General features: G+C 42.8%; 2 protein-coding genes across 2 annotated transcripts; both read left to right on the top strand.

Annotated features, from left to right (window-relative positions):
- The first annotated feature begins 272 nt into the window (after positions 1–272).
- LOC123054573 (short-chain dehydrogenase TIC 32, chloroplastic) lies at positions 273–2,446 on the top strand. Its single transcript, XM_044478371.1, has 2 exons — positions 273–1,106; positions 2,078–2,446. Exons 1-2 carry the CDS (start codon positions 838–840, stop codon positions 2,175–2,177), a joined length of 369 nt encoding a protein of 122 aa, XP_044334306.1. The 5' UTR covers positions 273–837; the 3' UTR covers positions 2,178–2,446.
- Positions 2,447–15,237: 12,791 nt separating this feature from the next.
- On the top strand, positions 15,238–16,423 carry LOC123050035 (uncharacterized). The gene is made up of 2 exons (XM_044472881.1): positions 15,238–15,475; positions 15,892–16,423. Exons 1-2 carry the CDS (start codon positions 15,317–15,319, stop codon positions 16,357–16,359), a joined length of 627 nt encoding a protein of 208 aa, XP_044328816.1. The 5' UTR covers positions 15,238–15,316; the 3' UTR covers positions 16,360–16,423.
- Positions 16,424–17,811: the final 1,388 nt, after the last annotated feature.

Raw genomic sequence — 17,811 nt, 5'->3', positions numbered from 1 at the left:
GTGTGCAATGCAAATGAAGACCACAAAATCATCATTGTTTGAAATCCTAAGATACACATATGTGCGCAATATTGGGTCATTTAAACATACAACATGAGGCTAATATGTTGTGTGTTTACCCGAAATAAGAGGGTAAAAAATATAAAAGAAACAAAAGAGAAAAACACAATCACATATGCTAGATTCTGATTGGTGGAACCATCTGTCACACGGATCGATGACATGGCATACATCTATCCATCCATTGCTACCAATCCAACAATCCATCCATCTGAAGAAACCCACCGCACCAAACCCTACCCAGATCACTCACCTCTCCTCCCTTCCTTCCTCCCGCCGCCTCCCTCTCTCTCTCCCCGATCCAGATCGACGCCGCCACCCCTCTCTAACCCTACCTTCCCGTCGCCGGCGGCGGCGCCCTCCTTCCCTCGCCCTCTCCTCCTCCCCTCCTCACGTGCATCTCCACCATGCCATGAATCCCGGTGACCCACCCCTGTCTCCACGCCCGCCTCGACAACCACCTCCGTCGCGCGTCCGAGTCCCATCCGTGTCTGCGCCGGCTCCGTCTCCTTTCATGGGAGGTGACCCGCACCCGGCCCCGCAGCAGGGGAGGGGCGGCGACGGCCTCGTGTAGATCCCATCGGGATCCCGTCCGCATCACGGCGCAGACGCTAAAGCCACGACGGCGGTCACCCTCCGCACACCACCGCGCCCTCCCCTCACCCTGGCCCCAGGTCGAGCAGTGCGAGGCGATGCTCCCATACCCGCGACGGCCGCAGCCTTGCCCACACCGATCTGGATCCGGGATGCGACCTCGATCTGGAGCCGTGATCCGGGATGCGCTCCTTCCTCCCTCTCTTCGTCAGGCCTGACCCGGCCGTCATCATCGCCTCTGAGACGGCTTGCGTGCTGGAGGCACGCGGGGCCCATGTCGTCATGACCGTCCGCAACCTCGCTGCGGCAGAGGCAGCGCGCCATGCCGTCCTTGCCGAGAACCCCGCCGCCAACCTCGACCTGATGGAGCTGGACCTCCCTGGACTCCACCTCCCTGGCCTCCGTCCGCAACTTCGCCGCGCCCACAGGGGCCTCCCACTCAACATCCTCATGTGCGTATGCCCTACCCTTTTCGTTCATTCATTTAGGTTCAGTTAGCTAGGGGCTATCAGCCATTAAATTCAGAGAAATCCCTGTCAAGCATGAGGTTCTCCTACATACCTACTACCATATGTTTGTACTGAATATATTGACATGGCATGACACTATGATGCAATAGAATGGCTAGCAGAAGCTTTCCCTTCTAAGGATGCCAGCAGTAGGAAGAATCATTGTAGTTAGTGGCCATAATTTCTATTTTATGGTCCTGAACTTTGTTGTTACCTGTTTATTTTCTTGGGTTTAAACAATGCATTGATCTCTTAGCCACCAATATATCATTCCATAAGATGTAATCAATAGTTTCCAAATGGAATGGTACCTTTCTTCGATTTGAAACCTCCAAATCAAGGGCTTTCCTTGAAACATATTCAGAGTGGTGTAAGTGATTTAGCTTTTGAACAAAAAAAATTACAAGGTTCTGGTTGCTTTGATAGTACACTGTATGTTCTACATTATATTTCCATATCTATATAATTTAGTTTGAGAAAGTAACTTAGGATGTGTATCCCTTTTTATAATTCCTCTACACTACTCAATTGATATCTGCCTCTAATTATTATAGTGACATCACTTGTAGAACGGAATTATGTACTTGAAATCCCTTGCATCCATCTCATTACACTAGCTAATATGTTACAACAGAATGAATCAACTACTCTCATGGTCTATCCCATCCCATCTAGTATTATTTACCGTCTATCAGTCTGTATGTATTTACTCTGAACAAAATTCAGTCTACACATCTGCATCTGCATTGCACAAGTACAGATACATCCGCCCCTGCTATTTTCTTGTTATACATTACATAGATGCATACATACGCCAAGCTATTTCTGTGTCTGTTCGTCTGGCCTCTCAAGGATGCATATCTCTTTCGTATTTACTAAATTTTGTAACAATTTCGTTTTCCTCATACTTACAGGATGTTGCGCTTGCTACTCACATGTTTTCTGATGCCGCAACAAAGGACTATATGTGGTTTCTTCAGTGGGGCTGTCTTTGTCGCTCCTCATGTTCAATAACGTTTCAGCATTGGACCTGCTAGTCACCCAAGCCAAGCCTCGCATCGCTTCAACAAAGCGATACTTCTTCCAATCCACCCCTGCTTCGACTATGCTTTGTTTTTCATCTTCTTTTATTTAAGCTAAGAAAGATTTTGAGTTTGCATCCATCTCATTACACTAGCATAATATATTAGTTAAGGAAACTCTACTACATACCTACAAAATTACATGATGAATGGGAACCCACCATTAAAGTCAAGATTAAAAATTATGAGTGTTTTGCTTTATGTGACTTGGGTGCTAGCGTTTCTACAATTCCGAAATCTTTACGTGATGTGCTTGGTCTTACCGATATTGAAGAATGTTCTTTAAATTTTCATTTGGCGGATTCTACTATTAAAAAGCCTATGGAAAGAATTAATGATGTTATTATTCTTGAAAATAGGAATTATGTGCCCATAGATTTTATGTGCGGGCAGCTACGCTACTACTACGACGCTACAGCTAACTGTTAGTAGTAGCGCGGTCCGTACCTGCGACTACTATTGACTATATCAGCAGCGCTTTTCCAGAATGCGCTACTATTAATTAGCTGTAGCAATTTCCTAGCCCCACATTACTGCTATATCTTTCATCATTCCCCCCTGGCTTCCTACCCCGTTTCAGCTTCAATAAATTGCAATTTCCAGATACTAGGTACTACTAAATATCAATTTCATAAAGCATTATAGGTACTAGGTAGTACTCCCTCGGTTCCAAATTACTCGTCGTGGTTTTAATTCAAATTTGAACTAAAACCACGATGAGTAATTTGGAACGGAGGGAGTACTAGATAACAATTTCATATATACTCAACATGCAGCCTCAAGCAGTACTAGGTGATATCGACGACGATCATCATATGTAGTTCTAGATGATATCGAAGACAATCATCATATGTAGTTCTACATGATATCGACGACGATCATCATATGTAGTTCTAGATGATATAGCCACACATATATATGTAGTTCTAGATGATATCGATGACGATCATCGTCCTCAAGCCTGGGCGGTGGGTGTTCCTGATAGTAATTAGGATGACCTGTCCAATATGAAGATTCTTGCCAACGAGGAATCTCTTCCACCCAACCGAGTTTAAGTGTGTGTGACTGTCTGTGTCCATGCGGTAAGTACAGGTGGTGACGGAGCCCCTTGCGGTAAGGCGTAGTCCAGCTGAGCCTTCTTCATCAGGCTCGATACCACAACTCACAGATAGGTTTTTTGGCAATTTCTGAACAAGAAAAACATATCAATTAATAAATAGCCTTGCACATACTCTTGTAAATATATTTCTATTAAGTATAGATTTCTACACTATCAAAAGACACAGTACTACACATTTGTACTAATTAAGCATTAATTCTACTAATAAGTATATATGGATTATCTACACTATTAATAGTTCCTTGGATTCTACACTAATAAGCATGTGATCAGACTCTACACTAAAGCATATCATCGACTAGATTCCACACAACATATCATTGGACTCTATACTGAGCATATCATCGGATTCACTAAGCATATCATTGGATAATTTGCATTTGTAAGTATAACAATAAAGCATATATATATATATATATATATATATATATATATATATATATATATCATAATCAAATGTGACATATTGCGTCCTTTCTCGACCTCCATAGTGTACGGCCCCCAGGAGCCTCAAATGCCACAGTGTCTCCTGTCAGCTTGTTGAATTTCAACCTCACATTGCATGGGACGATCTGTGTAAAAAAAGCAAAATGACACAATGCAGTAATGCCAACACTAAAAATAAAATAGTTGTTACATTTCATCTAATTTCTTACCGCCGCATGAAGAAAACTCGGCTGGAAGTAGATGCCGAACAGCTTGCCAGTTGCAAGGCTGCTGGCGCACCTTGACTTGCACAGTCAACATGGTGGTGGTGGTGGTGGCGCCATTTTCCTAAAGCAATATGAGCAAAGGATTAATGATCCACTTCACAGGAAAGAAAAACAGTAGCATGTGATATTTTTGGTTCTTCTTCAGCTATATTTTCATAGTGGAACCCGATCCCAAAAAGTAAACAACAAGCTCTCAATTAACTTACTAACACCTTCTATAATAGAACCAACAGCTAGCAGGCAAATGCGAAATCAGCCAACAAGTTCTCAATTAGCTTACTAACACCTTCTAGAATATCTCTAGAAGAGATTCTTCCGCGAGAAGCAATTTGATGGACAATTATAATCCTAAGATCTAGTAACATACAAGATGACAAGGTATCACCTACGAAAGCATTTCAGTGGCACCTATTGCTGAAAAAACTATTTGGCCCCTACCAAAGGTATAATCCTAAGATTTGTAATAAGTTATCTACCAAATCAAGGTACCACCTACCAAGACACATTTCATCTAATTTGTCCCCTATTGCCTAAGATAACTGATTAAAAAAACAAGTGGCAAATTTAATTGGGATTAACTTAGCACTTGCAAACTAAGTACTTGTATCAAAACCAATATCTAGTAGATCACGGTACCACCTACCAAAGCATTTCAACTAAATTGGCACCTACATTTTGCAAAAAATAACTTACTACAGAAAAACAAAAGCATCTAATTATCCATATGAAATTCGTAAGCCCTCGCTGCATCTAGGTAGGGCAGCCCTCGGGGGTGTTGTCGAGGAGGGGGGATGGCATGGTGACCTTGGTCGGGGGTGCTAACGAGGGAAAGGCCGGTGACTTTCCTACGAGAGGGGCGACGACAGTGGCCGGCGAGGGGATCGAGGGCGGTCGGCCAAAGGCGCCCGGCCAGAGCTCGCGGGCAGCGACAGAGTGGGTGGCGAGAGGGTGGAGGAGCAGCGGAGGGGCGGCGAGAGGGGGGAGGAGCATTACCTGCGGCGGCGGTGGCAGAGGAGAAACCCTAACCGCAGTTGTCGGCGTCGGGCGGAGGGGGACGATTGAGAGATGAGCGTGCGGGGGGCCGGGCCGCGTGTTTTGTTTTGCTTTAGCAGTAGCGCGCGGCGAAACCCTAACCACAGCTGTCGGCGTCGGGCGGAGGGGGACGATTGAGAGATGAGCGTGCGGGGGGCCGGGCCGCGTGTTTTGTTTTGCTTTAGCAGTAGCGCGGGTACAGGGAGCGCGCTACTGCTAAGCCCAATATCAGTAGCGCTTTGTCCTGAAAAAACACTACTGCTAAGTCTAAGCATGTAAAAACATCAAAAATATACATTGGTCATCATTGATCTTTTTGTGTAGAATCTAAATAGTCAACATGAATCCTCACCGTACCTGTATAGGCACAGGTGAAGATTCATATTGCAGCCACAAATCCTACACATATAGTTCAATGAAGACCAAGTGCTCGACATAGTTTGAGAAGTAACATATTTAAGGTGGTAAACACCTTGTTCGCTTAACAGTATGGGACTAAACTTAATTAGTTGCAAGGGGGTGATACTTAGCAGCAGTGAGTTTTGAAGAAAAACGCTGCTACTAAGTACTTTAGCAGTAGCGCGTCCAGGAGAAGGACGCTACTACTATATCTAGCCTGGAGGCAATGCCGTGGAAATTATAGTAGTAGCGCTTGTTTCATCTAGAGCGCTACTGCTACTGGGCTATTAGTAGCGCGGTTTCCTGAAGCTCGCTACTGCTAATTAGCAGTAGCATTTGCTTTTAAACCACGCTGCCGCGAAGATTCTGTGTATAAGGTTTTCCCTAGTAGTGTACGTACTATTGGTGCCGTGATTGATATGAAAGAAGGTAATATTAAATTTCAATTTCCATTAAGGAAGGGTATGGAACACTTCCCTAGAATAAGAATTAAGCCATCATATTAATCGATCATGAGGGCATCTTATGGACTAGAACTAAAGATGACAATACTTAGATCTTTGCATTATGCCTAGCTAGGGGCGTAAAACGATAGCGCTTGTTGGGAGCCAACCCAATGAATAAATTTATTTTTATCTTTTTATTTCTGTTCTTGAGTGTTTGCAAAATTATGCCACTGTTATGATTGTGTTTTTTATGTTTTAATTAGTGTTTGTGCCAAGTAAAGCCTTTGGGATCACGTTGGGTGATAGTTGATTTGATCTTGTTGAAAAACAGAAACTTTTTTGTCCAGTAAAACAATTTTTGAAATTCACAGAAGAGTTATAAAATTCTGAATTCTTGCATGAGATTGGTATACAAATTGCTTACATTGTGCTAATTTCCTAGAATTTTTGGATTACGGAAGTATTCGGAGTTTTCAGATTACTACAGACTGTTCTGTTTCTGACAGATTCTGTTTTCTTTGCGTTGTGTGCTTATTTCGAGGAATCTATGGTTTGTATTGGAGGGTATAAGCTATAGTAAAGTTGCAATACAGTAGATATAATGCAAAAATAAAATATGAATGGGTTTGTAACAGTACTAAGAGTAGTGATTTGCTTTGCTATACTAACGGATTTCACAAAGGTTTTATTGAGTTTTGTGTGATTGAAGTTTACAAGTTTTGGGTGAGATCGCGATAGATGAACGAATAAGGAGTAAGAAGAGCCTAAGCTTGGGGATTTACATGTCATGCCAAGCAATTATCTATAAGAGAAGAAAGCAACTAAGCTTGGGGATGCCCGAGTGGCATCCGCTCTTTCTTCTAACGACCACCGGTATTTCACTTGGAGCTATATTTTTATTCATCACATATCATGAGTTTTGCTTGGAGCATCTTGTACGATATGAGTCTTTGCTTGTTTTGCTTTTTATTTTGTGTCATCTACCCTTGCTGGACACATCTATTTGAGAGAGCCAAAATTATTCTATGATTTGTTAGAATTGCTCTCTGTGCTTCACTTAAATCTTTTCAGCTATGGAATTGCTATAGTGCTTCACTTATATCTTTTTGAGCATGGTGTACTTTAGTATTTTTGAAGAAATTCTCTCATGCTTCACTTAGATTTATTTGAGAGTTAGTAAATATTTTAAGAAATTCTCTCATGCTTCACTTAAATTATTTTGAGAGAAGATTTTTTTATGCTCATGTTCTTCACTTAGATTTGTTTGAGCTATCAAAAGCAACATATGAAATTAGTCCCAAAGTGATAGATATTCAAGAAGGATATAATAAAAACTTTCATGAAGATCATTGGACAAAATAAACTTGATTCTTTGTAATAGTTTTGCGATATAATGATATAATATGTAAGTCATGTTGATGAGTAGTTATGCTTTAGTATGAATATTGATGTTAAGGTTTGTGATTCCCTATGCAAGTACGAAAGTCAGTAGTTATGCAATGAAATTACATCCTACTTATGGTGCATTATTCGGTGTTAGTTATGCTTAATGCTCGCTTATGAGATTTTTTGTTTCTTGTTTGGATGCTTCTCAATCTTTTGCTAGCCTTCACTTGCACTAATTATGATTACTACTCGTGCATCCAAAATCCTTAAACCAGTTTTACCATATGAGTCCACTATACCTACCTATATGCAGTATTCTTTTGCCGTTCTAAGAAAATTTGTATGTGCCATATCTAATCTTTAAAATAAATTTCCTTTTTGTGTGCTCGTACCGCTGATGAAATGGTAGGGGATGGCTGATATTTTTCCATGCTAGATGCGTTATTTTCAAGATGAGTGTTTATTCACTTGTCATTGCACGAGAGTACGACAATGGTATTAGGGATGCCCTGTCCCGAAATGAAAAATGAATTTACTTTATGTTGTCAAATAATAAATTCCTTAGTAAGTGTTGGTATGGACGGCACCCGTGGATTCGGTTAGCCGTGGAATGTGAAAGTATGGTGGAAAAAGGAATAAACTTTATTTTCTATTTGGGAACCGCCTATAATATATCTAGCATGGAAAGTATTGGGAACTACTCGATCGTTTTCGTTGACAGTAAAAGCATGTCACCCAAAATGTTTTTATGTCTATCTTATTCGATTTGAGCTCTGGCACCTCTACAAATCCCTACTTCCCTCTTCGAAGGGCCTTTCTATTTTACTTTATGAAAAAAAATTACTTGAGTCTTCATATTCTCTTATAAAGCACCAACTAAGGGGCACTATGATCGTACTTGAACATTGGGTGTAGCTAATATGTGAGTGTGTTTCATGAATGGATCAATGAGTGAGCATAATGGGCTAGGGATAACTTGCTTTAGTGTTGATATTTTGAAGGACATGGTTGCTTGTTGATATGCTTGAGTATTGGAATCTTCATGTCAAAACTAGACTATTGCTTTGAATCATATAAAAGTCCAAATGTCCATGCTACAAAGAAAAGAATATGTGATAAACATGTTAGGTAGCATTTCACATCAAAAATTCTGTTTTTATCATTTACCTACTCAAGGACGAGCAAGAATTAAGCATGGGGATGCTGATACGTCCCCAACGTATCTATAGTTTTTATTGTTCCATGCTGTTATATTATCAACCTTGGATGCTTTACAATCATTTTATAGCAACTTTATATTATTTTTTGGGACTAACCTATTGACATAGTGAACAGTGCCAGTTGTTGTTTTTTGCTTGTTTTTTACTTCGCAGAAAATCAATACCAAACGGAGTCCAAACGCAGCAAAAACTTTTTGGAGAATTTTTCTGGGCCAGAAGACACATGATGGGCCAAAGAAGTACCAGAGGGTTGCCCCGAGGTGGGCACAACCCACCTGGGCGCACCTCGGTGACCTCCCGCACCGCCTCTTTGCTTTATAAATACCCCAATATTCCAAAAACCCTAGGGGAGTCGATGAAACACAGTTCCAGCTGCCGCAAGTTCCAGAAACCATAGATCCAATCTAGACACCATCATGGAGGGGTTCATCATCCTCATTGGTGCCTCTCTGATGATGCGTGAGTAGTTCATTGTAGACCTACGGGTCCGTAGTTAGTAGCTAGATGGCTTCCTCTCTCTCTCTCTCTCTCTCTCTCTCTCTCTCTCTCTCTCTCTCTCTCTCTTTTGATTCTCAATACAATGGTCTCTTGGAGATCTACTTGATGTAACTCTTTTTGCGGTGTGTTTGTCGGGATCCGATGAACTTTGAGTTTATGATCAGATCTATTTTTATCCATGAAAGTTATTTGAGTTTTGATCTCTTATATGCATGATTACTTATAGCCTCGTATTTCTTCTTCGAATCTTTGGTTTAGTTAGGCCAACTAGATCGATTTTTCTTGCCATGGGAAGAGGTGCTTTGTGATGGGTTCGATCTTACGGTCCTCAATCCCAGTGACAGAAGGGGAAATGACACGTATGTATCGTTGCTATTAAGGATAACAAGATGGGGTCTATTCCTACATGAATATATGTTGTCTACATCATGTCATCGTTCTTATTACATTACTTCGTTTCTCCATGAACTTAATACACTAGATGCATGATGGATAGCAGTCGATGTGTGGACTAATAGTAGTAGATGCAGTTAGGAGTCGGTCTACTAATCTTGGACGTGATGCCTATATAATGATCATTGCCTGGATATTGTCATAATTATTTGAAGTTCTATCAATTGCCCAACAGTAATTTGTTTACCCGCCGTATGCTATTTTTCTAGAGAGAAGCCACTAGTGAAATCTACGGCCCCCAGGTCTCTTATTTATCATATTTGCCTTCGAGATTTATTTTTATTTGATTTATTTTCAGATCTATTAATCCAAAAACCCAAAAATACCTTGCTGCAATTTTTGTGTTATTTATTTTATCTCGCGTTCCCGCGAGATCTATTTATCCAATATACTACAATTTTATCTATCTTTTTACCCGGGAGGGATCGACAACCCCACTTTTTCGTCGGGTTGCAAGTATTTGTTCTTTCTGTGCAGGTACCGTTCACGTAGTGTTGCGTGGTTCTCCTACTGGATCAATAACCTTGGTCTCATCATCGAGGGTAATACCTCCGTAGCTGTGCTGCATCATCCCTTCCTCTTTGGGGAAATGCCGACGCAATTCAAGCCGCATCACTCCCAAAAGCATTATTATGTATAAAAACATTATTAATAATAGTAGGAAATCATGATGCAAAATGGACGTATCGTACGACGACGACCATTGGAGGTTATTGTTTAAATTGGGGTTTTCAAACACCGGCAAGTGGACAACCATCTCCACACGGTGATGCCATGGCGGTGTGGCACCCACCACCGACGTCCTCCTATGTGCACCACAATGCTCGTCGCGTGCTCCGGTGGACCGTGCTACAATTGCCACCCATTTCTTCTACAATGAACGAGCGGCCGTGCTGCAAAGCTATGGCAAGGAGAGACATGGCCACCGGCGTGACATGCTGCAACCTGGATGGGGGAGCTGCAACCGTGGACAGGTGGAGCTGCAACGCAACCCCCTAATGACAGGGATGCTGGAACCGTATTTACAAAATGCTGGAATGCTGTTTTCCAGACGTTGGAACCGTGACGACTGGCCTGCCGGTGTGCTGCAGCCACACTTGCTAGATGCTGGAACCGTGTTTCGCAGATGTTGGAATCACGGTGACCACAACCGCTAGATGTTGTGACCATGGTGACCACAACAACTAGTTGCAACCAAAGGCGCCAGATGACACAAGCAACACACGTTGAGATGGAACCATGGAACCGAAGGCTCCAAATGCTACAACCTCCATAAGATTTGCTGGGGCCGTATCGATCTTTTGCTGGAACCATGGTTGCAGGTGCTACGTACCCGGGGAGGGGGAGACGACGCAATGCGACCGGTGCGGCGGTGACAGCGACGACGAGGGGCCGAGCGATGACAGTGGCGACAACGGCAGCGGGCGAAGAGGTGAGGAGGTGTGGGGATGCGCTAGAGATGCGTGCAGGAAGTGAGTTGACCACGGAAAGGTGTGGAGAGTTCTCGGGCGTGAGGAAAAGGACGACCAAATCCACAATCCGTTTTTCATGCAAGGGTGATCCTATGGTCTGGGGGTTCTGCGTGGGCCAGACTTAATGGCCCGCAGGCGACCAGCCGAATGTTTGGGCTGGCTGACCGGCGCCTATCACTGGCCATTCAGTTTCCTTCTTTTGTATGATCCACGTGTCATTGTGAAAACAAGATAAGCTCCTCACTAAAACTATCTGGCCAAATATTTATTTATTTATTTATTTATTCTTGTTCTCGAGTTCACATTATATTCCGAACAACCTAATCATCTACTCCCTCCTTTCCAATTTGTTTGGCGTTTCTCAATAATCTCAACAACTAAGGCACATGCCGAGTGGGGGAGTAGTTTGCACATGAACTGGAAAGGTGGGAGTGCATCATTGTTTACGGGGTGTGGAAGCATGTTAGAGCATCTATAGCCGGATGATAAGTGATATTTTTACACTCATTTCAACATTGTTTAAACCAAGGTATTTCATCGAAAGAGAGATATTTGCTCCGATATTGCCACTAATGACTAATGAATGCAAACGATTTCAAAACTCCTCTCTTTAATATTTTTCCACGGGAAATGGGCTAAAAGGTGAAGAAATCATGTGGGAGAAAGGAAAGGAAGGAAAATGAAGAAGAAATAAGTCACTAGGAGGCGTTAGAAGGCCGCTAGACCAAAAGACGGCGTTACATGCGACTGCACCCACTCGCTTGAGCGGTCGTTTAGCATGGAAATCGAGGCAGGTTGTCCACCTGAACAACTTTTATTAAGGGGACCCCATCGAAATGTCAGCAGAACGAGGAGAAAGGGAGCGTCGAGCACAACCACAACATGTTCATCATCATCTTCATGCACAAACCCTAGCCGCCGCCATTTTCACCTTCATTGCTATCTCCACCAGCATAGCCCTCTCTTATCTAGTTCATACTTATAATCGTGCATCACACAAGGCATCCATTGTAAGACATATTGCAATCAATCAATCTCAAGATGTGTTTTTCAATGATTTCTTCTCGCGGTCTATTATCCATGTGTGAGTAGTTCGGTAAGGTATGGGGTGGGGCATGAGCCTTCCAACCTCGGGTTTTGGTGAAGGGATCAATGGAAGTCTTTGACACAACATCTCTTATGTGCGAAATAAATTTTTTTCGTGAAGTATCTCTTGTCTTGTCCGAGATCTTCATCCCTGCGGGTACCAAGGATCATGGAGATCAAGCACCGGTGAAGCTAGGAGCAAGGGGACCATGAAGTGTTATACCGGACACTGGTGACAGCAAGGTTTAGTAGGGTAACATGGATCATATCCTTGGGGATTCATGAGATGTGGTTATTAAACGCCCAAAGCTTTTGTCTTATGTTATTATCTTAATTATTGGGGCAACCCCGCGAGACGGATAGGGCCTTCAGTAGGACAACTGATTCTTGATGCAGGACTCGAGCTGGTCAAGATGTAATTTGGACACATCCCCCACTTCGATACGAAGCAAGCACCTCTTGATGGGTGACTTCCCGAGCACAAATTAATATCATTTTTAGCCCAACACCAATACATGGCTGTAAGCATTAAGACCTCATCCCCGTACCTTCTTTTTGTTATAAGTGTTTGAATCACTATTTGCTTTCTAATCTGGTCAAAAACTGTAACACTTTAGCAAAAGCTTGCTAGAGACCATCGCTTCAATGGAGTCTTCCTCTCGTGGGTTCGATACCCAGGGTCACCTCTGGGAAAATAGGTGCGTGATACCCTTTCTTGTTCCAATACTGGATCAATAAAAAAGAGATATCAAGCCCTTTTTCTGGCGCCGTTGCCGGGGAGGAGTTTAGTATTCTTAGTCTTTGTGTTTAGAGTTTTTTTAAAGTTAATTTTCTGTTTTTATTTATACATTTTCAGTTTTATTTTAAGTTTTATTTTGTTGCAAATCTTGTTAGTTGAAAAATCCAAAAAGTTACTATGGTTCGTAATCTTGGAAGTTTTGCTACTCCTATCAACAATTTCATGCGTGAACCAATAGCACAACCTGATGTTGCAACTGCAGAAATACGAGATTAAACCGAACCTAGTTTCCATGGTTCAAGAGGACCAATTTGGAGGCTATGCTTTTGAAGATGCAGGTATGCATTTACATAATTTTACTGAATTGTGCAACATGACACACATAAAGGATTATAATCAAAATGCTCTGAAACTTCGCTTATTTCTTTTCTCTTTGAGAGGAAAAGCTAAGGAATGGCTTTATTACTTCTTGGGATACTTATTGTAGTAAATTTTTATCGAAGTATTGTCCACCTGCAAAAAATATGCAATTATGTTCTCGGCTTACAGGTTTCAAGTAAGAGGAACGTGAGCAACTAGCGCTTGCATGGGATAGAATGAAAGGAGCTAAAAGAAACTGCCCCAATCATGAAATGGAGGAGTGGTTAATCCTTCATATGTTTTATGATGCCTCAAATGATATCAAACATCCAAGATCAAGTAATTTCCACATCCATGCCATAACCATGACACTTCAGCTTATAGTTTTTATGGCGAGAACCATCTCACATATTCCAGATTTGGCAGGAGCCAGAGAAGAGGGTGCCCATGAACAAATGTAGAGGACAGGTTGTTAGTCCTATGTGTCAAGTCCGACTAAGTTCCATACCGAGGTGAATATCAAGAGAAGAAACGACATGGCACTCGCACTTTCTAGAATTGACTAGAATAGATGAGGCCCAAACGCTCAATGTCTAGCCTTTCTGGGATCGCTCATGTTCTCCACATAAATGAGTCCCAATGTAACCCATGTGATCAAGACCACAATCACAAGCAATCTCTGAATGCTTGCATTATAACTGCTAGCCCAATATTGCCTCCCTTCTCATGCTAGAACCTAGTGAATCGCCAAGTTGAACATTATCATCAAAATAATAACATCCTTAAATTTTGCCAATATACTACAAAATAACTATCATTCGTGTTCCACATTAACACAAGATTGGCGCTACAACCATCACTACCCTTGAAAAATGAAATTAAATCCTAATTCAGATGGATTATAGAAGCCCAGTCTTAATCGAGTCACATCTTAGTCATGAAGGTTAGTTCAGACTTCAATTGCTATTGAACATCCATGAGCAAAGGAATTTCCACATCCGTGCCAAGACCATGGCAATTCCAGCTTACAATTTTCATGGCGAGAACCATCTCACCATCTCCTGGGGGGGACAAAAAACTCTCGATATTTTGCATCACAACGAGAACAGAGCAAAGATCGAGCGGCTAGCAGAGCCTGTCTACCCCTAGCCCGCCTGAGTTCGAAGCATGAGGCTCGGCAGTGTCTCTCAACTATTTTAAATGTCGACTCGGGGATGATTGTATCCCCGAGTTTGTTTTTATTTCTGCCCCGCATCATATAGTACTCCAAAATCAATTAGACATTAATCGTTGCTATTTAATCCAATATAAATATATAGTACTCCAGATGCAGTATCCTCGAGTTTGGCTTTTTTTTGCACCACGTAATATAGTACCCTAGAATCGATTAGACATTAATCGTTACGATTTAATCCAATATAAATATATAGTACTCTTTTCTGCACCGCGTCATATAGTACTCCAGAATCGTTTAGACATTAATCGTTGCGATATAATCCAATATAAATATATCAATCAATTTTCCTCCATAAAAATCTCTTTTATTAATTATATACGAATTATATCACACGGCAATGTTCAATTGCGAACTAAAATATGGATGGGTGGATACTTTGCATCTGTTTTCTAGATGAACAATAAAATGGCAAACAAATAAATGGAATGTGGATCAATGCACATAAATCCAGCATGATATTTTGCAAAATTAAAATAAAAAATCCAGCATGATATTGCAGCGGCAGCCCAAGGGTTCTTCCACGATTTAAATTCAGCCCATTCATGTACTAATGGGAGGAGTGAGTAAATGACTACTTTTTAAATGGAAACGAATTCAAATCCCGGCTCTTCGATTCGAGTGGATTAAACACGTCAGCGACCCCAAATTTGTTTCCAGCAGTTAATTGGCATTAATAATCTTCCAACCATTTCCCAACGATGGCAATTAATATATGATCCTTAATGGCCACGCTCGCTGGCACGTGGGCCCTACGTGTCGGTAGCGCCGGCGGCTTCACGGTATATATAGGGACGCCCCACCACGCACTGCCAAACACCCCACCGATCTGTCATCTCGTCTTCTCTCGGCAGAACGACAAACAAACACAGAAAAGAGGAAGCAGAGGACAGCCGAGAAAGGGAAGAGGAGAATGCCAGCGGGGAAGGGTAGGGCCGGCGCGGGGAAGGCACCGGAGATGGTGACCATGGATCTGCTCGGCGGGTGGGGCGGCCACGCCGGCGGGGAGGACGAGGTCGTCGACCTGGAGGTCAAGGTGCCCGCCGGCCGGGAGAGACGGCTCGACCTACTGGTGAGTCTCCCTCCTAGCATTACTGTTTCGATCTGCTCCTCTGTTCTTCCGACCACTAGATGGTTTGTTTGTTTCTTCGTGTGGGTAGTTACACCTGCGTGCGTGCATGTTTGGTGTTTAATTAATTCGCTCTTGTGTGGTTCCTGTCCGAGATGAAATTCCGGAGAACTATATAATTTGCTACTTAGGTTAGACTATATCCGCAGATCAAATTCATGTTCTTTGATCGGTCTAACAGCATGATGATCAAAATTTTGTTTCTTTTTTTTTAAAAAAGGAGGATTACCTCCGGCCTCTGCATCAGTCGATGCATGCAGCCATAAAATTTTGTTTCTGTTGCACTGGGATTACAGAGTTCCTTGTTCATCATACAGATTACTTAACAAGGTGAAAAAAAAAATATTGTTTTTGTGCAGTCCGGCAAGACGTTCTTGACTCCTCATCGCCACCAGACCGCCCAAGACGGCCGCCAGGACCTCAACCTCCCTCCCACGGCATCCACCGCGGCCGCCGTCACCACCACCTCCTCTCCGTTCTGCACCCTCGACATGGTCCGCTACGCCCTAGAGCGCGCCTCCGCCGCGCGGTCCGCCACCTCGCCGGACACGTCGTCCTCCTCGTTGGCGTCCGCCTCATCCTCGTCCTCGTCGCTGGGAAAGCGCAGCCGCTCGCCGCCTTCAAGCATGGCGTCGCCCGCCGCGAACCCAACCATGCGTGCGTGTGCGTGCCCGTCCTGCTTCACGTACGTGCTCATCGCCGAGGCCGACCCCTGGTGCCCGCGGTGCGCATCGAAGGTGCCGCCGCTGCCTAGTAAGCCCGCTGCCCACAGCAGTGGGAAGAAGCCCAGGATTGACCTGAATGCTGACGCCGATGAGACCGAGTGAACAAGAAAAGATGAAAGACAAATGATTTTTTTTCTTTTTGGAAAAGTTTTTCAGGGGAAGACTTGTGAGATCTCACTTTAGCTGAGATCAATGAGATCGATTTTAAAAGATACATGTTTAAACATTCTCAAACCTTTTGTAGACATACATCAATGTTTGATGTTCAACCTAAAAAAAAATTCAGCTCATAATTCGACTTCCATTACTAGAAAAAAAAAGACAAAAACTCATGTGAATAGTGTCAAAGTACTATTCATCCAAAGCTGCCACTATTCACATTCAAATTTATCTTTTTTGAATCTCAAAATGTACATCGAGTTTTGAGCTGATTTTTTCCGGAGTTGTAGACATACCTCACATGAATGGTGTCAAATAATATCATATTTTTCGAATGTCTAAATATACATTTTTAGGATTGATCTCATGATCACCAAAATGTGATATCTCATACAAGTCTCCCTCAAGTTTTTCAAGTCGTCAATTGGTTGGGGAAACGGAAGGAGCAGGGGTAGCTACAGAACACAACGAATTTGGGCCTCATGCCCCGGGCTAGGCCCTGGGGGCCTGGGTCCTAGATCCTCCACTGGGAAGGAGCCCTGCCGGCTGACGATGCATCGCCGCCATGGTAGAGATCCAAGTTGGCTTGGCCATGAGCTCCCTGTCCTTGCGTACCTATACTCTAATGAATGATTTGTTGCATCACCACCTCCACCTTCATAACACCGGCGGCGATGCCTCCCCAAATCAGGCTGGCCCCTCCCCCCCCCCCCCCCCCCCCCCGCCCGCTCCTTTGCGGCTGCAAGTGCCCTATTGTTTAAGAAACTTTGCACACACCTGGGAATCTTAATTGGAACTTTTTTGCTCGCAGAGGCCATAAAAGCGATGTATAACATAGATCATTTTATGCTTGCAATTTGGTATTCGAATCTCGTTCCTCACTACATTGCACACACAAACATGATTTGCTTGCAGTACATAGATATGGGTTGGTCTTGTAAAGTTTTATGTAAAACAAATGATAGGCTACTACTATCATTAGTGAGAGAGTAGATGCGTTGATAGACGCACATGAGAAAGTCCAAATCAACGAGATGCAAGTCCAAATCGCCGAGACGCAAGCCCAAAGAACGAAATTCAAGAAGCTTTACCTTGCACTCAAGTTGTTGTAATCATTTAGTTCATACTCCTTGGATCAGCAGTAACAATTAGTTTATGGAAGTCATTGCACTGATGATGTTCTTAGTTTAGGCAACGTCGGCACGCTACCTCTGCATCTACCCACGGGATTAGTTTTAAACCTCAATAATTGTTATTTAGTGCCAGCTTTGAGCATGAACATTGTATCTGGATCTCGTTTAATTCGAGATGGCTACTCATTTAAATCCGAGAATAATGGTTGTTCTATTTATTTGAGAGATATGTTTTATGGTCATGCCCCGCTGGTCAATGGTT

The sequence above is a fragment of the Triticum aestivum genome, chromosome 2D (genome assembly GCF_018294505.1).
Source record: "Triticum aestivum cultivar Chinese Spring chromosome 2D, IWGSC CS RefSeq v2.1, whole genome shotgun sequence".
Taxonomy (NCBI): Eukaryota; Viridiplantae; Streptophyta; class Magnoliopsida; order Poales; family Poaceae; genus Triticum; species Triticum aestivum.
Note: the sequence above shows the minus strand (reverse complement) of the source record. Positions and strands in the feature narration are given on the sequence as shown.